The sequence below is a fragment of the Chrysemys picta genome, chromosome 1, assembly GCF_011386835.1.
Source record: "Chrysemys picta bellii isolate R12L10 chromosome 1, ASM1138683v2, whole genome shotgun sequence".
Taxonomy (NCBI): domain Eukaryota; kingdom Metazoa; phylum Chordata; order Testudines; family Emydidae; genus Chrysemys; species Chrysemys picta.
The window spans coordinates 113432349-113459428 of NC_088791.1; the positions used below are offsets into that span (position 1 = coordinate 113432349).

At 45.7% G+C, this 27080-nt stretch overlaps 1 protein-coding gene across 50 annotated transcripts in view; it reads right to left on the minus strand.

The window, feature by feature from the left end:
* Window positions 1–27080, minus strand: part of MICAL3 (microtubule associated monooxygenase, calponin and LIM domain containing 3) — a 261805-nt gene that overhangs the window by 146387 nt on the left and 88338 nt on the right. For 47 of the 50 annotated variants that reach the window (XR_010598278.1, XR_010598281.1, XR_010598280.1 and 44 more), the window contains 5 exons: window positions 25263–25646; window positions 12543–12750; window positions 10063–10179; window positions 1552–1653; window positions 695–850 (listed from right to left, as the gene is read on the minus strand). Coding sequence is in view for 47 of the 50 variants with exons in the window: in XM_042849363.2 (XP_042705297.2) it covers window positions 695–850; window positions 1552–1653; window positions 10063–10179; window positions 12543–12750; window positions 25263–25526 (847 nt within the window). In the remaining 3 variants the exon portion in view is untranslated. Of the gene's footprint in view, window positions 1–694; window positions 851–1551; window positions 1654–10062; window positions 10180–12542; window positions 12751–25262; window positions 25647–27080 lie in introns of those variants that run through there. The other 3 variants (XM_065583151.1, XM_065583145.1, XM_065583196.1) reach the window with 1 other exon arrangement.

Here is a 27080-nt window from a genome sequence, read left to right on the forward strand (position 1 = left end):
CTCACAACATCATTTGGAAGAGTTCTGGCTCAGCCCTCCTGGCTCATGCGAAGGTGAGGCCTGTGCACAGAGAATGTCTGATAGTGCACAAGAGACTCACCTACGCCTCTAAATGTAATGGAGGGCCCTGCCAAAATCCCCCAAAGCCTTGGAAAGCTCCAGCCTACAAGGAGTATACACCAGACTGAAATTACATCGGCTGGTAACCCTTACAACAGAGAGAACTATTATATGGCTGCACTGAGCATTTGATTCACATGCTTTCAAGGGGTTTCAAAAATTGAACCTTTAGCTACACAGAGACATCTCTCTCCCTCCCTAGCGGCCCTGACCTTGTTTTGACATTCCAAGCTTGACTTCAGAGGAGTGGGGGAGACAGGGAAAACATGGCATCCTAGTTTCTCCATGGAAAGCTCGGATGGCTTATCACTTGTCCAAAAGTTAAAAAGCACAGCCTTCCAGTTACAAGCTACAATGACAAGCAGCTGAAAAACAAGCTGGAACAAATCAGTTGAGAAAGTGGCAGACAATCAGACAGGAAGGACAGACAATAGTGATGTACTTCTTGGATCAAGGGCCACGATACTCACTCATTCATTGGTGAAAAAAAGCAGCTTAAGGAGACAACTGGTGTAAAAAACTGGTAATTAGATAAACTCCTTCTCCTCTAGATACTTGGTCATTGTTCACAAACCTGTGGCTTCTCGCAGATCCTGGAAGAACTTCTGGTTAAATATGAAGGCCACGCCACTGATCTCCTCCACTTTGGCTTCGGCTGTGGTGTTGCGATTGATGAAGTTTGCTGTGATAGCAATTGCCAGCTTACCACGGAACTCCTTCCGACGAAACCCTAGGGACAGGATAGAGCAGAGATCATGAAATACAGCTCAAGTTTAGAGAAGACTCACTCAGCCTGCTACAAAGCGGGCCCCTAAATATATGAAGGAAGGGGTCAGATATTACAGACACTCTTCTTTACAGGGGAAGCAACAAAATCCTCTTTTGCAAATTGCTTCACCAGGAAAATAAAACTTGGATCTTTGAAGAAAAAAGAAAATGTCTGACTATATTGAAACGACTCACCTCTATCCCACACAGTGCAATGGCTCTTACAGCAATGATTTAAAATATCATTCCCAACCATCCCATTGATATGCCTAATAATTCCCCACCTTATCTCAGAAGCAGGAGGTGCTGCAAGTGCAAGATTAGTCCACATAAAAAAAATCTAGAAAATGTAGAGAATCAGAAAGTAATCAAGCCCAATACACCTGCTGCTTTGCTTGTAGAGGAAGATGAAGAGAATGGAAGAGGAAGTGGTGATACAACTGGCCAACTGGATTCCTGAGGGCTGAAGGGGAGCTTGTGTCTCCTCTGTCACATCTTTACAGACTTTTTAAGTGCTGAATATTTGGAAAGAGATTGGAGTGCAGCTCATACAGAAATTTTTTTTTGTTCAGCTCTGCTATGACCATTTAAAATAGAGACAATTCCACTGCTAAGTGTGTGTTGTGGAAAGCTCTCCATTGTGGACGCATCAGGAGCCATTACCTTCTAAAGTGTTCCTCCTGCCATCTCCTCCAATGACCACTTCAAATTCGTACTCTGACACCGGGTGTGTTTTCGGGTGGACCTGTGCACGCCAGCCTATCCCTGTGGATAAACCCTCAGTTAATAATGTATTAGGTGCATCTACATACACAGACATTTAAAAAAAAAAAAGTGAGCATAGGAATCACCTCTCACTTCCTACACAAACCATTTCTCACATCTGTGACGTTACTGATCTACTCTGGGACCATATAGATCATTGTTGCAACCAAGGTTCTGTAGTGGCACCCAGATCTTGTATAAAGGGGGTCAAATGGGGTGTCTAAGACAAGGTTATGGTTTACTGGTTATAATTATGCTGTCTATATGTGTGTATCAATTTTGTAGTTGAAGTTATGAATATTGGCTCTATACTATCTGCATTTCAAACTTACTTATGCTATGCTGCTGGGTGACATCCCAGACAACATGGTGTTAGCTCTGCCTAGCCTGCTTGATGGCCTATTAAGGGCTACCAGCATACAATGGACCCATTGATAGAAGGCAGATACGCCTTGTGACTCAGCAAAGTATGCAGGGACTGGCCCATGTGACTCCAGACTCCATTTTGCTGTAATTTTCCACAGTAAGAACAAAGGTGTTCTTATACCTGGAAAAGACTATATAAGGCCGATGCCTCATCTCCATCAGGTCTTCAATCCTGCTTCATACCTCTGGAGGAACTTTGCTACAAGCTGAAGCTTTGAACAAAGGACTGAGGACCCATCCCAGCGGGGGATGTATTCCAGAGACTTGATTTGAACCTGCAGTTTATTCCATCGCTGCTGCAAGCCTGAACCAAGAACTTTGCCATTACTACTCCATACGGCTAAATGCAGTGCCTTGCATAATGACAGGTTTCAGAGTAGCAGCCGTGTTAGTCTGTATCCGCAAAAAGAACAGGAGTACTTGTGGCACCTTAGAGACTAACAAATTTATTAGAGCATAGAAGTGGGCTGTAGTCCACGAAAGCTTATGCTCTAATAAATTTGTTAGTCTCTAAGGTGCCACAAGTACTCCTGTTCTTTTTGCAGATACAGACTAACATGGCTGCTACTCTTAAATTTGCCATTACTGTATGTAATTGATTTCATTTAACCAATTCTAACTCTCATCTCTATCTTTTTCCTTTTATGAATAAACCTTTAGATTTTAGATTCTAAAGGATTGGCAACAGTGTGATTTGTGGGTAAGATCTGATTTGTATATTGACCTGGGTCTGGGGCTTGGTCCTTTGGGATCAGGAGAACCTTTTTCTTTTACTGGGGTATTGGTTTTCATAACCATTTGTCCCCATAACGAGTGGCACTGGTGGTAATACTGGGAAACTGGAGTGTCTAAGGAGATTGCTTGTGAGACTTGCGGTTAGCCAGGGGGGGAGACCGAAGTCCTCCTAGTCTGGCTGGTTTGGTTTGCCTTAGAAGTGGAAAAAACCCCAGCCTGGGGCTGTAACTGCCCTATTTGAGCAATTTGTTCTGAGTTGGCACTCTCAGTTGGGTTCTGCCAGAACCGCATTGTCACAACATCCCTGGCTTGGGAGGCTACACAGTTGATACCCTAACAGGTGGTGTTAGCATCTTTTCAGGACCATTATGGCACCCCGATTGCATCTGGAAAACACTTGCAGTAGTAAGATCTAAGCCTATTGTAATACATCGTTTCACTTAAAGGGAACCCGAACAGCCACAATCTACTAAAAGCTTTTAGATAAATGGGGTTTAATGGAACTAGGACAAAGTATAACAGTATACTAGAGAGATCATTGTAAGGCTCTCAGTGTTACAAGACTGAAAAAGACTTCGCCCAATAGATTCAAAGTCAACTTCTCATACGTTACTTGATCTGTTTGGCCAGTAACAAGACTGCCAACAACATCCATGGCAAGTGTGCAGGGAAAATGATCTAAATAGCCACAACGCATGCAATTCAAGTGGTTACTGTTACAAAAGAGTTCTACAGTATTGTAGGCGCAATGGGCCAAAATTCTGCAGGAACTATTATAAACTAGCATTTTGTCCATTTCAGCAGAATATATTAGCTACTTTTAGTTTTGTAAAGTAAGAAAGGAAGGTTAAGTTACTTATCTTATAGTAACTAGAGTTCTTCAAGTGCTGGCCCATATTGGTATTTGCTGGGAGTTTGCATGCGCTCCCTGTGCTTCGGTCTGGACATTTTTCAATGGCTGTGTCTGTCAGTCGAGGTCTGTGTCCTTCAGTTCCTCATGCCCTCATCTGAGAGCACAAGGGACAGTGTGGACTGACTGCCTCTCCTGTTCCTACTCTACCACGAATCCGAAGAGGATCTGAGCAGAGCGGGAGGGGAGCAGTATGCGAATACCCATAAGGACCATACAGCTTGAAGAACTCCAGTGACTATATGGTAAGTAACTGTCTTTTCTTCAAGAGCTGGTTCCTGTGGATATTCACTGTGGGTGACTCCCGAGCAGTGATTATTGAGGAGGTGCTCTGCACCACAGTTCACAAGATCACTGAACCAAAGGAAGCATCCACAGCGGAGGCTTGCACAAGGGCACAGTGCTGGGTAACCATGTGAATAGAACCCCAGGTTGTCGCTCTGTAGGTCTCAAAAAGTGAGATTCCATGCAGGGAAGCCATTAAGGCAGCTTGAGCTCTGGTAGAATGAGCCTTGACAGACTAAGGAGGAGGGGTTCTGCCAGTTCATAGCAGAAGAGGATGGAGCTGGAAATCCATTCAGAGTGTCTTTGGGAAAATACTGCCTCTCCTTTCATCCTCTCAGCAAAGGAGATGAATAACCTCAGAGATCTTCTAACGGGCCTTGGCCTGTCCAGGTAGAAGGCCAGATCTCTGTGTACATCTAGGGTCTCCGGTCCTCCTAATTATTGTAAGGTCTCAGATAAAATACAGGAAGGTGAACCTTCTGGTTCAAATGAAAATCAGGAGGAATCATGAGGACAAACTTGGGATGCAATCTCAGGGATACTTTGTCTCTGTGAAAGACAGTATAAGGTGGGTCCATCACCAGGGCCCTGAGTTCACCCGCTCTCTTGGCCGAGGAGGTAGCTGTTAGGAATGCCACCTCCATCAATAAGTATAAGAGGAAAAGGAAGCCAAAAGGTTCAAATGGCAGGTTCATAAGCGCCGATAGTATCTCGTTCACATCCTAAGCAGGCATAAATTTTGAAACTTGTGGGAAGTTTCTGACAATGCCTTTTAACAACTTTACTGTTATGGAGTGGGTGAAAACCAACAGCTCTCTACCAAAGAAAGATAGACACGGATAGCCACTAAGTGTACCCGTAGTGAACTGATGGATAGGCCCGATGACCTAAAGGAGAGGAGACAGTCCAAGATAAGAGGAATTCTGGACTTCTTCAAAGGCAAATGATGCTCTGGCATCATAGGGAGAAACACTTCCACTTGGCAGCATAACACTTTCTTGTTGAGGGTTTCCTGTTATTGAGACGGATGTATTGGACCTCCTCCAAGCAAGATCTGTGCAAGTCTGCTGTCCATCCAATAACCAGTCTGACAGATGGAGAGGAGTGGTGGTGGGATGGTTGGGGATGCTTCCTGTCTGTGGCAGTAGGCTGGGAGATAGCTGCAGGTGAATGCATGGGCAGGAGGCCATCTGCCCAGCTGTGGTGAACCAAAACTGTCATGGCCACCATGGTACTATTAAAATCACTGTTGCCTTGTTACACTTGATCTTTTTGAGGATGTGAGGTAGGAGGGGAATGTGATGGAAAGCATACTTCATCAGGTATGACCATTGCACTGGGAAGGCATCCCCTCTGAAGTCAGGCCCCTGTGAGAGTCTTGAGAACAATTGGTCGGGCACTTCCTGTTTCCATCAGTTGCAACAAGCTCCCATGATGGGAATCCCCACTGGCAAAAAAATCTGCTGGTGCTTCTCCATGTGAAAATGCCTACGGTGTCTGCTAGGGAGTTCGTTACTCCTGGTAAATACATTGCATAGAGGATAATCTGATGCTGTATGCACTAGTTCCAGAGTTTGACTGCTTCCCTGCGGAGCGGGGCAGACCTTGCTCTCCCATTTGTTTGCATAATAAACAGCGGCCATGGTGTCTGACCTGACCTGGACATCAGTGGACCAGATGAAGGGCAGGAACCTCTTACACTCTTCGTGTACTGCCTGAAGCTCAAGAACATTGTTGTGGAGTGTGGATTCTTGCAGAGTCCAGGAACCCTGAGCTGCGTGGTTGTCCAGATCCATTCCACAGCCCAGTAGAGAGGAATCTATAACAAGTGTCTTTGTGGGTGGCACAGGAACAAAAGGAACCCTACACAAACATTGCCCCTCTTTTCCCACTTGGTGAGTGATATCAGGGCACTGAGGAAGTGAGACTTTTGTCTAGGGGGTCTCTGCTCAGAGTGTAGACCTTCCTCAGCTAAGCCTGGAGACCGTGAAAGTGGAGCCTCACAAAGGAGGTCAAAGTAAATGCATGTAGCCTGGTGACCTACCTAGATGAAGTAGGACTGGACTGATGTCTGAGGACTGAGAAGAAGGTGAATGAGGTCTATCTTTGCAAGGAATCTGTCCTGTGGTAAATAGGTTCTGGCTGCAATAGAGTCTAGATTTGCTCCAGTAAATTCTGTAGTTGTTGTAGGTGTTAAAGTGAACTTTCCTGGATTTACCTGAAGTCCCAAGGAGTGACTCAGGTTGAGTAAGGAGATGAGGATTGTATCACAAGGCGCAGGTAGTACTCTTGTGAGCAGCCAATAACGTAGGCAGAGAAATATAGAGTTGTGTTGACAGTGCAGGTGTGCTGCCACCACTGCCATGACTTTTGTATAAACCCTTGGGGCTGCTGAAAGGGCAAAGGGGAGCCTCATGTACTGGAATGCACTAACCTCACTGTGAAACGCAGCAATTTCCTGTGCGCTGATGGATGTCAACATATGCAAAACAGGTGTCCTTCAAATCAGGACCTGCAAATCAGTCACCTTCATTCAAGGAGGGGATTATAGCAGACAGGGTAGACATTTTGAATCTGGAGTAGCAGATGATGTTCAGTTGCCTGAGTTCCAGGATGGCCTCCGGCACACTTTCTTTTTGGGGATTAGGCAGTATTTGAAGTAAAGGCCCTTCCCCTTGTGACGAGGGGGTACAAGCTCTATAGCCCTAGCTGGATTAGGGAGTTCAGCTCTTGTCCAAGAATCCTCTCATGACAGGGGGTCTCTGAACAGGGGAAAACACTGAAAGGGGGAATGGAGACTGGTTGTGCCTGGACTGGCTGATGGCTCGCGAACATCCCATCAAAATGTCTTGGTAGGTGTTTGAGTCTGGAGAGGGGATGGTTTTGGTATGATGTGTCTGTCGTGCTGCACCTTCTGACATCTTTTCAGGATTTCTATAGGCCCTCTGGTGGTAGAACAGCTGAGGGGTTGGCTGGTATCTTTGTAGTAGCAACTTAGAAAATTTACCTGTGAAGAGCAGAGGTGTATATACCCAAAGAGTAGAAGGTGGCATAAGAACCCTTAAGGAAAAGAAGCGACTCAGCTGTCTCCCTAAATAGGTTGTTATCCTCAAAACAGAATTTATGAATCTGTGAATCTCTACGGCCAGAAGGGACCATTGTGATCATCTAGTCTGACGTCCTGTATAACACAGGCCATAGAATTTCCCCAAAACAACTCCTACAGCATATATTTCAGGAAAATATCCAATCTTGATTTAAAAATTTCCAGTGATGGAGAATCCACCACAATCCTTGCTAAGTTATTCCAATGATTAATTACTCTCACTGTTAAAAATTTACACCTTATTTCCCAACTGAATTTTTCTAGCTTCAACTTTCAGCCATTGAATCATGTTATACTTTTCTCTGCTAGACTGAAGAGTCCATCATCAAATATTTGTTCTCATCGGAGGTACTTACAGACTGATCAAGTCACCTTTTAACCTGCTCTTTCATAAGATAAATAGTGATAGACTCAAGGAACTGAATCTATCTGGCAAGTTTTCTAATATTTTAATCATTCCCATGGCTCTTCTCTGAACTCTCTCCAATTTATCAAACATCAACCGTATCTCTTTGGGGAACTCCAATGACTGCAGCAAAGATATCTGCCTCATGACCACTAAGGTCACCATGGCACAGGAAGCCAGGTCCGCTGCATCAAGTGGCACCTGAAGGGACGATCTAGCTACCAGCTTCCCTTCATCTAGGGATAGCCTGGAATTGAGGTCTACAGTCCTGCAATAGTTTACTGATGAACTCTGACTGCTTATTGTAGTTAATGAAGTCATACTTTGCCATGACTGCCTGTTAGTTCAATGTGGCATAGTAGTCTGGCTGAAGAAAAATTCTTTCTGATGATGGCATCATTGTCCAAAGGAGTGGACCTGGGTTGGTATAGTCTCTTCCACACTATGACTGCTTGGACAATCAGAGAGTTCAGCTTAGGGTGTGAAAGAAGTACTTCCCTGCCCCCCGGGAGGGAACAAAATATTTCTTTTCAGTCCTCTCAGGGGTCAGGGAACAGGTGGCTGGTGTGTACCAAATGCCCTTAGCAGGCTCTAAAATGGGCTTATTAATAGCAAGAGTCTCCTTGGAAGGATCTGTGTACTGGAGTATATCCCGGAGTTTGTGTAGTATCATGAACCTTTTACAGTGGACTGTGGAGGGTTTCACTGATCCTCCTCAGAAGTTCCCGGTACTCCCCTCTGGAGGGGAGAGAGAGGGTGGTACCATTGCTTCATCTGGAGATGAAGAAGATGCTGTTGGCAGATCAAGCACTACTGACTTGTCTAGTTGTTGTTCCTCCATATGATCCTGGGGAGTTGAGGTTCCTCTCTTGGAGGTAATTTCTGCCAAAAGTGATGCCCCCAGCTCCTCAGTCTGAGGCTCGATAGCATGGATCCCGAGAACTCCAGTATCGTCAGTGTGTAAGCCCATATATGGTTACAGAAGCAGGTCCCACAGGGGGGTACCACTGGTCCCTAGCTGTATAGTATAGGTCATGGGGATGTAGGGGCCTCTGGAAACCACCTGGACCGATGTCCCGTGTCTGGACCATTGGGGGAACCAGTGGTATCACCTCCTGTTCATCTGAATAGTGTAGTGATCTCTCTGACTGGAACTGAGTCCTATGGTTTTGGCAACTCAGGATATGTGTAAAATCGCCAGGTCCTCAAGAAGGCTGTAATGAGGTTTTAGGAAGGAGAACTGGCCAGTATAGGTTGGTCTCCTGAGGTGGGGTTGGGCACAGGTCTCGGTGTGGTGCAGTGGGCGAGTTCTCCTTCCTATACTTACACACCTTAGTGCTGGAAGCACCTGGCCCGTGCTCCCTGTGAGCTCTGGGTGAACCCACTCTGAGGCAGGGAGTCTCACCTGGTATCAAGGGTGGGGAAAAGGCAGACCTTTTCTTGGTGGTCTTAGGCAGTGATTTGTCTCTTTCTATAGCTGTTTCTCCTTTCCTCTTCATATCTTCGTTTCATGGAGTCCTTGGGGCTGCTGGAGGATTCTGAGCTGGAAAATGCTGTTGCTAGTGAGGCGCTGCCCGGAGGCTCTGACCAACAAGAGGGAGAGAAGAAAGGTTCCAGATCTGACAGGGGCCTCACGAAGGGCTCCATTAGATGTCTGCAGAGTCTAAATTCCAGAGACCGCCTAGTGCCAAGGGGAAAGGATGGAATGTGCGATCCCCCAAGGGAGCTCTCAAGAGGGTCACTCATTGGGAAGTCCTGAAGGCAGGCCAGGCTGGACCCTGGTCACACTAAATGTCCTGGGAGAACAATGGAGGGCAGGGCAGACCCCTCACCCCCACTAACTAACTACGACTAAACTATTATTAACTATTGGTCAGGGCTCATTCTACCAGAGCTCAAGCTCAAGGAATCCTCCCCCTCTGAGATCTACAGAGCAGCAACCTGGGGCTTCAGTCACATGGTTTCCAAGCACTATGCCCTCATGGCTGTGGTTGCTTCCTTTGGTTCAGCAATCCTGCAGACTGGTGCAGAGCACCTCCTTAGACTTGCCTACTCTATAAATACTGCTCGGGAGTCACCTACAGTGAATACCCATGGAAACCAGCATTCAAAGAAGAAGGAAGGTTACTTATACCTTATAGTAGCTAGAGTTTTTCAAGCTGCGTGGTTCCCCTGAGTATTTGCGTCCCTTCCTCCTTCCCCACTACTCAGATACTCTTCAGATTTGCGGTAGAGCAGGAATTGAAGAGGTGGCTAGTCCGCACTGCCCCTTATGCCCTCGGTTCGGAGCACATGGAGACAAAAGGTGCAGGTGCAAACCAACAGACGCTGCTATTGAAGAATTTCTGGTCCAGGGCAAAGAGAGCGCATCCAAACCCCCAGTGAATATCCATAGGGACCACCAAATTTAGGTACTAGAAAGTAAAACCTATTGGATTAAACTAGCCTGCTTCTTCAGTCTGAAGAGCAGCATTGTGTACATGCACCTGTCCCATTTTTACTCCCCTCTCCCACACACCCCTCTCATTTCGTTCTACTTACTCTCATTCTCCTGGTCCTCAGGGGGATAGACAAGCCCCTGGAATTCCACGTTGACATGGATCTCTATTCCCAAGATCAAGGCAACCTTCAAGAGGATGAGCTGGAGCTGACGGATACCTGCAGGACAGGAGATAGACTCAGACAATAAGTTAATATTGTATGAAGACAAAATCTACCTGTATTATAAAATGTCCATCAGTGCACATCTTATGGAAGCACCAGTTACTACATAAGCCTCCTCAGATCATTTTTATAAATAAAGCATTTTATAAGATGTTTTTAAAGAACACAGAAATCAGTCTCCCAGACCAATGGGGAAGTTTATCCAACACCTGCCTTCCTATCCCAAGGATTGTGGTTCAGGGTTCATTGCAGGGCATCAAGCTTCACACCTTCTGCTCCTTCAAGAGCAAACACAGCTTCTTAGAGTAAGGTAGGCAGTTTGTAGGCCTGGAGGAATACTACAGGAGATAAAGGCCTGGTCTACACTACGAGTTTAGGTCAACTGTAGCAGCATTAAATCGAATTTAAGCCTGGACACGTTCACATGACAAAGCCTTTTCTTTCGACTTAAAGGGCCCTTTAAACCGGTTTCTTCTGGGTGCGTGGAAGAAGATATAGTACTACGACTGTACTACGACTGCTAGCCATCATCGTCACGATGGTTCAATAGGACTGCCGGCAGGACTGAGTCTCCAGGAGACAAAGCATGTCTGCCCAGGTGCCTCTGATTGAACTGGAGTACGACGACGACGGATACCAGTCGTAATACACCATCTACTGCCAAAAGGCAAGGGGCTGCTGCTGTGTAGCAATGCAGCCCCACGTCTGCCAGCACCCAGATAGCCGATGAAGGCTACCAGTCATACTGCACCGTCTACTGCCAAAAGGCAATTAGCTGCTGCTGTGTAGCAATGCAGTACCACGTCTGCCGGCACCCAGATGACATATAGTGATGGTGAGCTGAGCTGAGCTGAGCGGGCTCCATGCTTGCCGTGGTATGTTGTCTGCACAGGTAACCCAGTTAAAAAGGCACGAATCGATTGTCTGCCGTTGCTCTGACAGAGGGGGAGGGGCCTGACGACATGTACCCAGAACCCTCCTCGACACTGTTTTGCATCATCAGGCATTGGGATCTCAACCCAGAATTCCAATGGGCGGCGGAGACAGCGGGAACTGTGGGATAGGTACCCACAGTGGAACGCTCCGGAAGTCGATGCTAGCCTCGGTACTGTGGACGCGGTCCGCCGACTTCATGCACTCAGAGCATTTTATGTGGGGACACACACAATCGACTGTATAAAACCGATATCTATAAAACCAGCTTCTATAAATTCGACCTAATTTCGTAGTGTAGACATACCCAAAGACACTGCTATTCTGCAGGGAAAACTCTACTGCCTAATTCGGGACTCCACTTAATTGCTGTAATTCAGGGGGAGGGGGGCCGCGGGGAGGGGGGAGGGACAAAAGAGGATGGAATGCTCTGTGTCTCTGTCTGTAAGATCAAAGTTCCAGAAATCTTTCTGTCAGTCCTATCACTTCAAAGCAAGAGCTAGACCTTTTTCCTACACTGGAGACCAAGTCTTGTTTATCAGCTTTTGCTAGGTAGGATTTGCTTCCCTTTCTTCCAGCTTTTGTTGGCTCACCACTTGGTAGAAAACATCCCCGGGGCTAAAAAGAACTGGCTGGGGACATGCCCAATACATGATCAAAAACAATGGAATGCATTACCCTGCTGACTGTGAAAGCAGAGTCATTCAGCTTTAAAAGGGCAGTAGATCCCCCATTTAAAATCAAACCTATCTTATCTTCTCAGTAGCTTGATTCCTAACCCTCTACCCAATCAAATCCTATTCATAGTCTGGCAGCTTTTCTTGTCCTCAGACACTTTCCTAAAAACGTTAAGTAGTGAATCCATCTTCACCACTCCTTTCCACTCTTCCAAATGTACACAGATTACAACCTATGTGAAATTGTCTTATATTTGCCTGTACCCGGAGTGTCATAGCTTTATTTCTACTTTTTGGGGTTTTGCAGGGCCATAGGCAAAGTGTGATGTTCAAGAGTATTAGGCCATTTTCTGCAACTTGCCTAGCATTTGTAGGGAAAGAGATTAGTGTGACAGTTGCAGGGGTAAGACTGAGGCACTTAAAGAGAATTATCAGTTGGGGGGGGGTTGGTTCCCCAAGTCTAATTTTCAAAGTAGAAAGGAAGGGTTCATGGCAAGATCATAGGTGTATGCTGGGTTGCAATTACAGGTTCTGCAACAGCCCCACCTTTAGCCCACATCTAGGTCTGGCCCAAACAATGCTATAAAAACACAGGACTGAATTGCATCAAAGTCACATATTGCAGGGATACAGCAGATCAGAGGAGCTACTGCTGAAGATCAAATTTTACTGAGTCACTACATATCTCCCATCTTTTCCCTGAGGAGAAGTGAGATCAGATGTGTGGATAACAGATGCTTTACTTACTGATGTGATCGATGGCTCCTGCGCAGAACTTGCCGTAGAATTTTTTGGCGCCAAGGCCCCGCAAGTCGTGTATGGTGAATGGCCACAGGTGCAGCACATTGTTGCGAGAGAAGGCATCCCGCTTTTCTATGACCACCACCTTGGCTCCTAGTAAGGACAGGTCGATGGCTGTACGAAGGCCACAGGGTCCAGCCCCAATTATGAGACACTGCAAAACATTGGCCCCAAGCAACGTTATAGACCTGAATAAAAAAAATATTTCTACCACAACTTCAAAGCAGCACAAGGTACTTCACTTAGTTCTATTGTCCTATATCTGCATCACAAGCTGGGATTTCACCAGACACAAACCCTTTTGATGTCACCTGCGTGCTCTGTCACTAGTCTGTTAATGCAGTTACTGCGGCCTGAATTAAAGCAAGGATCCTGGCCCAGTGTGTGTTAATTTCTCTCCTTAGAGCAGTAATTTAGCCATTTTCTCTTACTATTTTTACTTCCCAAAGCCTGAATTGGCCATTTAGGGGGCAACTACCAATGGCCTTGCCTACACGAGGCTTTTTCCTTAAAATTTCCTACAGTTGTGGAGCTGCACCAGTGACAGCAATGGTGAGAGTACTAGGGTAGGCAAGACCCCAGTAGCTCATTGAGATCCATTCTGAGCAGCACGGGACAACACTGCAGTAAAAATGCACAGATTTGTGGTTACTTTACCATTCCTACCATTGCCACCATCAAAGCAGCAACTGTGGGAAGTTTTAGGAAACAAAATTTAGCATAGACACAGCTCTTCTCTAACTGAAGAGACAATTTCTAGCAGGACACATTTCCCTTCAAGTCTACTTCTGCTGTGTGTTCTCTCTTCCTCCCACCTCATTCTTCGCTCCACCCACAAGCACTATTAGTACTGAAGGAAAGTAACTAGTAACCTGAACATAATTACAAAGCCAGATATCTTTGAATAGCGAGAGCACCATAATGTCTTAGTAGGATTAAAAAAAAAACCCAAGATGGCATATTGGCATTACTTACCCAGAGTGCAATCCTACGGTCTAAGAGAAACCCTGCAGACTAGCCCAAATGGCTCACAAGGTGATTTGTAGTAAACAGTCCACCTTTATCCTATTTTTCTGCCTGAAAACAGTGTGATACAGCATGGCCAGAGGGCAGCAGGAGAGTAATAGATGGGAGATATGTAAGCCCCAGGATGAGGAGAACCTTATTCCCTGTAGAGGGAAGAGGGGCTGCTACAGTTTTATTAGAGCACCTGAAGCCAGTGACCTGATAAAAAGACAGTTGGAGGAGTTGAAGCAGAGTGGTTTGGTGTTGGAGCAGAGAGCAGTTTGGAGGAGTTGAAGCAGAATGGTTTGGTGTTGGAGCAGAAAGCAGTTTGAAGGAAGCAGTGGAGAGTTTGGAAAAGTGCTGTGTCGGGCCAGAAGACCAAGACTCTAGGTAAAGGGAAACCTGGCTTGTACAGAGCTGAGGGACTCCACAGACACAAAGGGTTGAGAGAAACCTTGCCCAAGCAGAGAGAGGGCAGGAAGCCCCACAAGCTGAAGGGCCGGAGAGGGAAGTAGCCCAGGGGAAGGAATCGCTAGTTCAAGTGGTTTGCTGCTATCCCTAGGGCCCCTGGGCTGGGACCAGGAGTAGAGGGCGGGCCCAGGTCCCTCCCTCTTCACTCCCCTTCTCTGGGATACTAGTGGTACAGTTAATACCCCAAATCAGGGGCGAGAAATGACGCCCTGAACACCCCCACATGAAGAGAAAGCGCGGGACCCATCATAGCTGGCAATCTGTCACAACAGGAATTGAGTTCTGTTGAGTACAAAAAACACCTGATAGAGTCAGTGATTCTACACACTTTATACCTCAATGAGGTGTGAACACAGCCCAGATTCAGACATACATTTTAGGCTGCTACATAAACATTTTCCTAGGCCTTACTGGGGCCTCTGGGTTGGATATCTCGTATACTCCTTGAGCAGCTCTTAAACGTGCTAGAGATTGATCAGAGCCCCAGTTGCTGATTAAATGGTCTCTCCCAAAACATGAACATCAAGGCCACATTTATATAGACAACTTTTATTTTTCTGATAACACTCCCAATGTGAAGTAGTCATGATGTTCTCTCCCAAAACATGAAGCTGTTTGAGGTCCCACTGGTCAATCATTACAATTAATCTTCAGGCAGAGATCTTAGATATAATCTGAAACTATGAAACCAAAAAGAGAAGGGCACCACAACAGGTTCCCAGACCAAAAGACCCATCAAATAAACAATTCAGGCCGCCAGAAAGAAGGCCAGGTGAAACATTAAGTGATTTACAATACAATTCCAAAAAAGGTTCCAGATTAAGTCAAACTTTCAACTCACTCCTTGAAAGATTTTTTTCCCCTCTATTAAGCACTTGCAAAACGTCCTAGATCAGGAGGATCTGGTGAGTTTTTTCCCATTTGTTATTGATTTCTTTGCTGATAATACAATTCTCAAAAACTTTTCTTCCATCTGTCAAGGTTACGAAGAGGATAAGTATTACCTAGTAGCTGAACAGCTGCATCTTTATACAGTTAATTACCACAATTTTTTTTCGCAATCACATCCCCAAAGAGGATTAAATATGATATAAGCGTCAAGGCCACATTTACACAGCCAACTTTTATTTTTCTGATGACACTCCCAATGTGAAGTAGTCATGATAGGCTCCAAGAGAGTAATTGAATTATTTTATACTGGACAGCTTATAAATTCAGGTCCACAGAATGTTCCTGTTTATTAATTATCAATGATTTTGTCCTAGTAAGGTCAAGATCTATTTTTCTTAAATTCTACTTCTCATTCTTTCTTCAAATGCAAGTTTAGGTCATACTTAAGCATTTAGATATTCTGGATGTAGCATGTAAGGCATCTAATAATATACTAATGGATGTCCATTCTTGTGCCTCTACAGGATGACTTACTAAAAAATATTACTACTAAGCTAAGAGTCATTCAGGGATCCCACAGATATTTAAGCAATTGTTTTTAAACTGATCATCTCTCTTCACACTTCCAACCCCTTTCCAGGTCAAGACCTCATGCAAAAACTGGCTCGCCTGTAAGAATGTTCAGAACTCAAAGCACTATGTATTGGATTTATAAGGAGGTGCCAACAGTAATTTAGCTGAAGCTCTACAACTGGAGACAGTGACAAGTTCTAAACTTGAGGTGGGAATTAGGATCAATAGCTGCAACAGCTGTGTGCATTATACGCAACTTCCCCCTCAAAAATACCCTATAGCTGAGATTTTTCAGGAACAAGAGTAAAGACATTCCGAGCAGTGGTTCCCACAGTGAATTAACTCCATGACATTACATTTTTAATGCTTATGCCACAGTGTTTGTGTTCAAGTTTGAGCAAAACACCATGTGCAACTCTTCTGCTTTAATACTCTATAACCCTAATTTTCTGGTTAGCTGCATATAGCCAACATTCTGCAATGACCGGACTCACACACCTGCAGAGTTTTGGGCTTCAGTCCAACACAGCTCTTAAGACTGCAGAGCTAAAGCTGAGATTCACAGGATTAGCACCCCTCTCCAGTTTCACATCACCAAGGCTTCTGATTACTTCAACCCCTCAATTTTACCCCAATTTGGATGTTCTGAAACCGTCCTAAAAATTGGTCTAATGTGTGTGCACAATATGACAGAACTGAAGTTATTGTAGAAATGATAGATAAATGTCCTGACTTAACATATGTAAAATCTTAGCCCTTAAGGGAAACTTCAATGTAGTTTTTTCCCCCATTTAAATTTTGTGTGTGTGTGTTTTTAACTAGTTGTCTGCAAATTGTGTTTAAAAGCAGGAATATAAAAAAATATAAAAGTGAACAAGTAACATAAGCGTTCATTAAGTCAAATGATACAAACGCTATTTATAGTACAACTATGGTCATTTCTCAGATGTCATATAAAAAAAATCTTAATGGGTGATTCAACCAGAATCTGAGACAAGTAATAAACAGCATTAGAGAAACTAGGTAAAAATAAAAACTCATATGTGCATTGCATTTGTCTACACACAAACAGCCCAACATGGGATATCTGTTTAAAGGCATGCAGCAAATCTTAGAAAGCTGTGCATAGGTCTTCAAGAACATAACACCATTAGCAGTAAATATTTCATATTGTAGCCTTTAGTTACCAACCTATAAAAACAGAATCGAATAACAAGGAAGAAACTAAAATAACCTTCTAATATCCAAGTGGTGATTAAAATTCAGTCATCTAGATTACAGGTCATTGACTGCACATTAACAGAAATTACTTCCATTTCAGTTTCTGTAATACAGGAATTAATCAAGACATTTGCTTCCTTGGGGAAGGTGAATATATAGCAATGAACAACATCTCACTCTTGGTGGGAGAAGCAAGACATACTCCCACTCTAATTTCTTGAGTTTCTTAATTGTATCATACTCCTCTCTCTCTTACCTTCCTTTTTAAAAGAAACTGGGTGATCACTTACAAAAAAAATAACTCACGAGTATATTTAAATGTATAATTACTAAAAAATTATTCTATGCAGATAACCAGATAACTGCAGTGTGTGAGCTTAATTGCTAGAGGAAAAACATAGCACAGCATGTGATTTTCTCTTCCTTACAACTCTGTTTAATGAATTCTGTTCAGACTTAGAGCAGAAACTCCTCATTGTAAGTAATTCATCTTAAAAGGTTGGTATATGCTGTATTGTAGAATTGTAAGCACATAGAACATAGATGTAGAACTGTAAAATTATCTCGGTCTGTCACCATACTGAGAGTGATGGCATAAAACAGTTACCTACCTTTCCATAACTGTTATTCTTCGAGACATGTTGCACATATCTTTTCCTCTGTAGGTGCATGCACACCTCATGCACTTTTCTCCTCTCAGTGGTACCTGCTGAGGTGGCTGGAGTCGTCAGCTGCCACATGCTATTGTGTGCTGGTATAAGAGGACGAAGCCAACCTTCAACCCTCCCTCAGTTCCTTTGATAGAGAGGGAAAGGAGAATGGATTGTGGAATGGACATGTGCATCACATCTCGAAGAATAACAGTCACAAATAGGTAGGTAACCAGTTTCTTCTTCAAGTGATTGCACAGGTCCATTCCACTTTAGGTGACTGAAAAGAAAACATGCATGAAGGTGGGTTTGGTGTCTACCAGAACAGAGATAGTACGACAACCTGTCCGAAACTGCCATTGTCTCTGGACTGATGGGAAACGGCATAATGAGAAGCAAAAGTGTGGAATGAAAACCCTATGTGCATGCAATTTCAGACAGAACATGGGCAAGTAGATTGCTTGGTTAACACGAAAAATAAGGGACTACTTTTGTAAGAAATGTAGGGTGAGGGTGGAGATAAACTTTATCCTTATGGAAAACTGAGTAAGTGGGCTACGACACTGGAACTCTCAAATTGCCCACTCTTCTGGCTGAAGTAATTGCCACTACAAATGCTACCTTCATGGAAAAGCGAAGGAGAGATCAAGTTGCCAGTGGCTCAAAGGGAGGTCCCTTCAATTTTTCTAGAACTAAGCTCAGATCCCAAGGAGGGATGGCGTCTCACATGTGGGTATAATTGGACCAAGCCCTTTAGGAACTGGGTGACAATGGGGTTTGAAAAAAAGGGATCTATCATCCACCAAGAAATGGAAGGCCGAAATAGCTGCTGAGATGCACTCTTATAGAGCTAATAGCCAAACACTGTTGTAGAATTAGCAGATAGTCCAGCAGAAGGCCCAAGGGTGCCTCCTCTGGAGATACACCTTCCGCAAGAGACCAGGTGGAGCAGCACTTCCACTTAGCCAGGTAAGTATTCCTAGTTGAGGGGTTTTTGCTATTCAGAAACAAACACTTTCTGAATGTCCTTTGAGCAGGATTTCTCAAAGCATGTCAGCCATGAAGCATCCACACTGACAGACAGAGAGTACAGAGGTTGGGTTGGAGCAGACATCCATGGTCCTTGGAAATTACATCTGGATCCAACAGGAGAGACGGGAAGGCTCGACAGACAAGGATAGCAGGCTCGACTCAGTGCTGATGAGGTCACGCCGGGAAGACAAAGGGAATTGGAGGGAAAGAATATAGGAAAGATTTCTTCCTGGATAGGAGAAAGGCGCTGAGTCCTCCTCGGGGGCAAAACTAATATTTTTTGTTGGTTCTTGTTGAAAACAGGTCCACTTGGGGAGTCCCCCACAGTTGGAAGATGAACCTAGCCACATCTCGACGTAATGACCACTCCTGGTAATTGGAGATGGATCTGCTCAGCTGATCCGCTAATGTGTTTAGTTTCTCTGGAAAATACGCAGCTCTGAGATTAATTGAGTTGGTTATACACAAGTCCCAGAGGCAAACTGCCTCCTGGCTCAGTTGGTTCAACCATGCCCCTTCTTATTTGTTTATGTAAAACATAGTCACCAAACTGTCAGAATTAACAAATTTTTTCACAACTACGTGGGGGTGGAAGGCCAAGCAGACTAGACATACCATTCTTAACTCCCTGACATTTATAGAGTCTCTAAATCTTGAGACAAAGACCTTAAGTCTCCAGGGACCATCCATGAGCTCCCCAGCTCAGAAAAGTCACATCTGTGAGTGAGTGAGGTTTGGTAGTGAGGGGGAGTAAGGGAACCATTATGCACTCTTTCAGAGGGTTCATCCACCAGTTGAGAGATGACAAAATTAATGTTGGCACTCAAACCAGTTTCTCTAAATGGTGACAAATTGGAGCATAAACTGATGCAAGCCATGTTTGCAGCTTTCTGAGGTGTAATCTGGCATGATGAACTACATACTGCCATGTGACCAAGGAGATTGAGGGAGATTGAGGCAGCTGCATACTAATGTGAAAGGGAATGCTCTCATTTGCAGCACTAAGTCCCTGAAAGTTTCAAACCTGGCTTGGGGCAGAAAGGCCTTGGAGTTCATGGAGTTTAAGACTGGCCTGGTAAATTTTATTGTCTGTCCTGGTTTTAGGATTGATTTGTCTCTATTTACGAGAAGCCCCAGTGCGTCGAACATGGACAGGACAGTTGATATTCTGGATAGGACTTGAGCCTTGGACTGACTTCTGATCAACCAGTTATCCAGGTACAGGAATACATGGACATCTAATTTTATTAGGTGTGCTGCTACAACTGCCATGCACTTCATGAACACTCGAGGAGCAGCTGACAGATCGAACAGAAGCACTATGAACTGATAATACCATAGCAGCCATTCACCATGAATCTGAGATACTTCTGATGGTTGTGATGTATTGTGACATGGAAGTAAGCATCCCAATCCCCCTGTTCCAGGAAAGGAATAACTGCAGCTAGGGTAACAATCTGGAATTTTATTTTTTTCAGGAATTAGTTTAACTTCCTTAGGTCTAAAATAGGTCTGAGACCCCTTTTGTCTTGGGGAGCACGGGGAGGAGGGGAGGAGGAAAGATCAGGAAATAGCAGGAATAGAAGCTTTTCCCCCAAGGTACAATGGAACTTCCTCTATGGCCCCTGCCTGAAGAAGTTATTAGACCTCGGTTGAAGGACAATCTCATGAGAGTGATTCCTGAAGAGAGACAGGGAAGAGAGGGTGCAGGGAGAGTGGGTAGAACTGAACTGGATGGCATACCCCAATTCCACCATGCTTAAGACCCATCACCGGCCTGAAGTTATGTAGGTCCAAATACCTAGGAAGTGCGATAAGCGATTGGTAAGACTATGCTTTAGTCATGGGTAGTTCTAGTAAAAGTCATGGACAGATCTCAGACAAACAAAAAATCAGGGCCCATGACCTGTCTATTAGCTTTACTATAAATACCCCTGACTAAATCTTAGATGGGGGGCCCCAGGGCCAGCACCGGCTGCTGCTTAGGCTGTCCCCAGGGCCAGCAGCCACCGAACAGTGGCTGGTGTGGCTGTCCCTGGGGACGTTGCTCCAGCCATCCCCGGACCACTGCTCAGGTGGTTCCCACGGCCAGCCTCATTGGCCATTGCTTTAACAGGCCCCGGGGCCTGTAGTCAGGGGTCACCGTCCTTGGGGCCACTGTTTCAGCCAGCCCCGGACTGCTGCTCAGGCGGTTGCCAGGGCCAGCCGCAGCAGCCACTGCTCAGGCGGTCCCCGGGGCCAGCAGCCGGGGCTGCCCCAGCAGCTGCCAGTGCGGCTGGCCCTGGGGCTGCCTGAGTGGCTGGCTGCGGGGCCGTTCCAGCAGCAACTGGTTTGCTGTCCCCAAGGCCAGCTGTTTGGGTGGCCCTGGGGATAGCCACACTGGCCACTGCAGAAGTCATGGAGGTTGTGGAAAAAAATCACAGAATCCGTGACTTCCGTGAGCTCCGTGACAGACATGCAACCTTAGTGATTGATAAACAAACACTGGAGCACAGATAAGAGCTATGGTGACTAGTACACTCCCCTTGACAAACCCATCAAAATGCCTGCTTGGATGAAGTGGCTGGACAGGATGGTCCCACTGATGCTGAAAAGGAGGGCAGCAGAGGGCATCTCCTATAATCTCATCTCTTTTTCCTTAGTGGATCTTGGGATTGGGGAAGCAAACCCCTGGTGTCTGTATGGCTGCTGCGGATGAAACTGCTTTCTTTTTACTGCTGGAGTATGCATCTCAAGGGATTTGAATGTTGCCATGGAATTCTTAAGGCTCTGAAACTTGTCGTCTGTTTTCTCTGAAAAGAGGGAGGGGTCTTATTACCTTCCTTTAAAGTCCTGGATAGTCTATTGGACCTCTAGAGCAGTGGTCTCCAAAGTGAGGTGCGCGCAAGACGATCCATTGGGGGGCACGGTGGGAGGAGCACCACCGGAGAAAAAAAAGGGGGGGCGGCCAGAGGAGCGAGCGAGCGGGGAAGCTGCCCTCCCCGGCCAGGCAGGGCCACCTGGAACGCAGGGGCTTTAGGGGCTGCAGGGCCCTGGGCTAAGGGGGCCCTGGCCTGCAGCTCTAAAGCCCCTTTTGGAATGCGGCCCTGAGTCCTCCGGGCCGTGGAGGAGCAGGGGCAGCAACGCAGCCAGCAGCCGGAAAGAAGCAGCGCTTTCCCCTTCGAAGCCAGCAGGAGAGAAGCGGTGCTTTGAAGGGGAAAGCGCCACTTCTCTCTGGCCGCTGGCTGCGCAGCTGCCCCTGCTCCTCCTGAGTCCTCCGGCCCATGCTCGCAGGGCCGCATTCTGAAAGGAGCTTTAGAGCTGCAAGCCGGGGCCCTGGGGGCCCCTTAGCACAGGGCTCTGCAGTGCCTAAAGCCCCTGCATTCCGGGTGGCCCTGCCTTCCTGGGGGGTGGGGTAGCCGTGGGAGCGGTGCTGCGCTGCACTACCTGCACACCCCCCGCACCAAACAGGAGCTGCCCCAGGTAAGTGCTCTGCACCTCCTGCCTGCCCCAGCCCTGAGCCTCCTCCTGAGCACCCTCCTGCACCCTAATTCCCTCCCAGACCCCACACCCCACCTGAGTGCCCTCCTACACCCTAACCCAGATCTTCGAATTGCTGTATCACAAAGTGTTAAACCAAGATTTTCAGAAATAATGAAGCATATTCAATCACATTGCTCTCACTAAAAATTATTATTATTAATTTTTTTGTGTGAAAGCAAAAAGGTTTTTTGTACCATTAATAAATAAAATACAAAATTATTTTAAAAATATTGTTTATTTAATCTCTCATCCTTTTTTAATTTCTATTTTTTGTGTAGGTTTTATAATGTACATAATATATTAGTACAGTAGTAATGTTTATAATTTATACATAAGTAAATATATATATATATTGGGGGTGCGTGCTCAAAAAATTGTTACTGATAGGGGTGCACGATCAAAAAAGTTTGGAGACCACTGCTCTGGAGGTAGCCCAGACAACTGCAACCATGAACACCTTCTCATAGTAATAGCTGATGCCACGGTTTGAGCAACCAAGTCTGTGCTATCCAAACTATGTCCTAGCAACCAGTTTAACCTCTTCAGCCATTACTGTAAATTCTTGTCTATAGCTAGAGCCCTACCAAATTCACGGCCATGAAAAATGCGTCACAGACCGTGAAATCTGGCCTTTTGTGTGCTTTTACCCTATACTGTACTATGTAGATTTCACAGGGGAGACCAGTGTTTCTTAAATTGGGGGTTCCTGACCCAAGAGGGAGTTGCAGGGGGTCACTGGGTTATTTTAGGGCAGTCGTGATATTGTCACCCTTACTTCTGCACTGACTTTAGAGCTGGGCGGCTGGAGAGCGGCAGGCCGGGCACCCAACTCTGAAGGCAGCACCCCGCCAGCAGCAGCGCAGAAGTAAGGGTAGCAATACCATACCATGCCATCCTGACATCTGCGCTGCTGCTGGCAGTGGCTCTGTCTTCAGAGGTGGGCTCCCGGTCTGGAGCTGCCACTCTCCAGCTGCCCAGCTCTGAAGGCAACACCGCTGCCAGCAGCAGAGTAAAAGTAAGGGTAGCAATACCGTGACCCCCCCCCCACACACAACAACCTAGCAACCCCCGCTCCCCACACACACAACTCCTGTTTTGGGTCAGGACCCCTACAGTTACAACACCGTGAAATTTCAGATTTAAATAGCTGAAATCATGAAAATTTATTATTTTTAAAATCTTATGACCATGAAATTGACCAAAGGGCCCTACCAAATTCACGGTCCATATCTTTAGCCCTCTGGTAGCTTGTCTTTAAATTTCATAATGTTCTTCCAGAGGGTGAAGTCATATTGACTCAGGAGAGCATGTTGGTTTGCAATTCTGAATTGCAGGGTTCCTGAAGAATAAAGCTTGCAACCAAACAGATCCAGCTTCTTTGAGTCTTTACCTTTCGGTGTGGATGCTTTTTGGCCCTGCCTTTCCCACACATTGGCAGCTGCCAACACAAGAGAACCTGGGGGGGATGAGAATAAAAGTGTTCATACCCCTTAGAGGGGACAAAGTATCTTCTCTCAGCTTGTTTTGCTGTGGGGGCAAAGAAGAAGAGTGTCTGCCTAACTGGTAGAGCCACCCTGGCTGAGGTGACTGATATCAGGACAACCACTAACTTTTAAGAGCTTTCATGCATCTCGTCTGCCTGAATGTGAAGTACAGAGGCAATGGCTCAACAGCCTCATCTGGTGATGAGGAAGTAACAGGCATCTGAGGCAGCAGTTGGTCTGTGGTGTGCGGCAGGGAGGGGATGTGAGTGGCTTCCGGCTGCTCGGTACCAGTCCCAGTACTGGGGAAATGAAGCTTTTTGTGCCGATGCCTCTGGTGCACTCTCCATGACAGCAAGTGAGATGATTGAGAGGAGGTCTAGGAGGGGGGAACACACCAGAATGGCCACGGATATGGGCCTGGGCCCTACCCTTGCCTGGGCCATTGACCCTTAGGAGGACTCCAGTGCTGGGGCTGCTGCATGGCCCAGGGTCCCAACGACTCTGATGGGGGGGGTATGTTCCCCGTCCGGGGCAGGATACAGAGGACCTCACCTCTAAGAAGAAGAGTCAGATGCTTCTGACAGCAGAGGTGCAAATCCAGATGTGACTGGTGAGAGGTAGCCTGAGCCTGGGCATGGCGGTATCAAAGAAATCATGGGAAGCTTTCCTCTAGACATCATGGACTTCTATGGAGGCTTGGGTAGCAGCACTGCAGGATCTGGATGAAGACCTTCCCTGCTGGTCATACCGGTACTGTGAGGCTAAGCACGTTTCTTGAGGCTGCATATGCTTCTGGGGTTGTTGGGATCAGCATCATCTGTTGGCTCTGAAAATGCCTTTCAGGGGGACAGCCTCAGACCTGGCACAGGCTCCCAAGATGGTGATCCCCTTAGGAGGTGACAAGCCTGCCTGAGAGGGGGGTTGTCTCTCCCCTGAATGCTTCTTCAGGTTTGTGCCTCTGTCTGGCTGCAGTACCGACACAGCCGAGTGAGGAACTGAACCTGAGGAAGGCCTGAACCTTTTATTTGGTCCTGGAGTACAGTCCCAAGAAGCTGCAGACATCTCTGGCAGAGCACTCCATACCAAAGCTGATGTACTTGAGGCGCTCTCCCTGCGTGACAACTCTGATGGGGGTCGAAGTGCTGCCTCTATAAGCAAGCACTCAAGCCTCACCACCCTATTTTTTTTAAATGGAGCTTAAATCACCTGCAAATGTGACATTTGTCACTAACATGGGATTCCCCCAAACATTTCCAACAGGCTGAGTGTGGGTTGCTGACCAGCATAGGTTTTGTGAAGGTCCAGCAAGACAAACCCTGGTGAATGCAGCACTGTTCCAGTACTGGAAGATAAAAAGTGGTCCAAATAGACCAAAAATGGAAACTAGCACTACAAGTTGTCTAACACTAACTATAAATAATAAAACTAGTAAACAGGATCTACATACAGAAAAGGAGTGAGGGAAGCACTTGAATTAACAGGCCTGAATTGTTCCAACAACTGTCACTATCAGTAAGGAGGAACTGAAGCGGTGGCTCTGTCCCCTTATACCACCGACAGAAGGCACTCCAGCCACCCCGACGGGTACCACTGAGGGGAAAAATTTTCCAACGTCTGTGCACAGGGCACACTCAAACCTACAGTGGAATGGAAATGTGAAATTACTCGAAAAAGAAATTCCATTTCCTCAAACCTTTCCCAATAGATTTCCCCCACCCAGGCACTGCCCTTGCATATTCTGCAGACATATAGTATCGAGTTAGGCAGATCATTACTGGCTCAGGTGTGTAAGCTTCTTGGAGACTTGTTTTCCTTACCTTCGTGTTGGCGCATGCTTTCCCCTTCTTGTAGTCTTTGTGGGTGCCCCTCTTGTCTATCTTGGCCCAGAGGGCTTTGGCTTTCCAGTAGTTGAGCTTGGACTTGAGTTTATGATAGAAAGAACGATAGTCCTTGGGCTTTAGCTCTAGGTAGTCACAAAGCTCTTGGAAAGCTTTCAGAGTCCCCTTACAGGTTGTGGCCTGGACAAATCTGTCAAAGAGAATGTGGGCTTGGTTCACCTTCTCATTCCTGCTTTCCTCCATGCTTCTCACTCAATAGCTGCCCTCGCTGGTGTGGGGTCAGCTGTGCTCTTCCAGTCTGGTGGCCTTCCTGACGTTGCTCTGCCTAGCCACTTCCACCTCTAGCCCACCAGCATTATTAATCTAGAAAGTAAGAGAGACATGTCAATGAACTCACATTTACTCATGTTTCTAAAGTTACAACTTTGATCACCTAAAGTAGTTCAATCTTTCCATAAACAGTAAGGCAATGGTCCTCATTGAGGCCAGTTGAATATCACACAATTGGAGGTTCTCAGTCAAGCTGATGGAGATAAAACATTATAAACAAAATTATTAGAATTGTTTTCAAACAGTTAAACATCAGATTTTTTTTTTAAGACCATCAAATCATGAATGCTCTGATTGATTCCCTCCCACACTCAAGTTTTTCCAAACATTTTTTTCTTTTGTGCTCCATAGTCAGAAGTTTGAAGTGAATTGGATAAATTTTGGTGAAGTTGGGGAGAGGAGGAGGAGGCAGTGTTTAAATAAAATAAAACAAAACAAAAAAAACATCAGGCTTTTAATTGTAATGAAAAACTAGACATAACCATAGCGGTGGAGAGACCAAGTACCTCCATAACACAGCTGTGCTTACATCTAGCTCCTCTTACGAACACCAGCACCACCAACATAAGAAAAAGTTGCAAGAGTTGAGATTCCACCAGCAAAATCAATGCTGGTTCTTTCATTCAACAAGAGACATTCATCTCTACATACAGCACCCTGAGAAGAAGAAAGAGCATGTTGAAGATGGTGCTACTGGGCTGAAGAAGCCTCAAACACAGTGACGTTAAAGAGTGACCTAAGGAAAGCGATTGTGGCTACTTCACTTCAAGGAAGTTTAACCTGCAAATGGCAACCAAATGACTGAGGAAGAAAAGACAACAATAAAAATAAAAATATCTAACTCGTTTCATCAGTAGATCTCACAGTGCTTTACAAAGGAGATCAGTATCACTAGAATGAAGAAGATGCCTCTAGTGTACCTGCTCCATCACACTAGGGCATTAACTTTGCCCTGTCTAGCCTCTCTGTGGGTATTCTTCTGGCCTTAATTGCTTTTTGGGAACTCGATATGATGGAGTGATTTGGATGCTCTATTATTATCACTGTAAACTCTTCCCTTTAGGGGTATAGCATTTTATATGAACTCATTTGCAGTTTTTGCTGAAAGAAAAAAAGGAGCCTAGGGCCGAAAAGGAATCTAAGGATTCAGATAAAAAACTTTCAGATTCTCACCAGAAAGGAAGCCAAGTCAAACGTTGTAGCTCATATCGATGCCCCAATAGGTCATAGCTTTGCAGCAGTTTGTTTGGGCATGTTGATCATAGCCCAACAGGACAGTGAATATTCAGCGCTGGGAATGGTGGAGTAGACTGATACCCCATTACACAACACAGAATTCTTTTTTTTGTTCGAGAGAAACAAATTTTCACCTACAGAATCCAGAGCATGGCAGCCAGTTTACACAACTCGCACTTCATTAGGGCAACTATTTTAGTGCACTGAAGTGGTTTCTCTGATTGGCTGCCA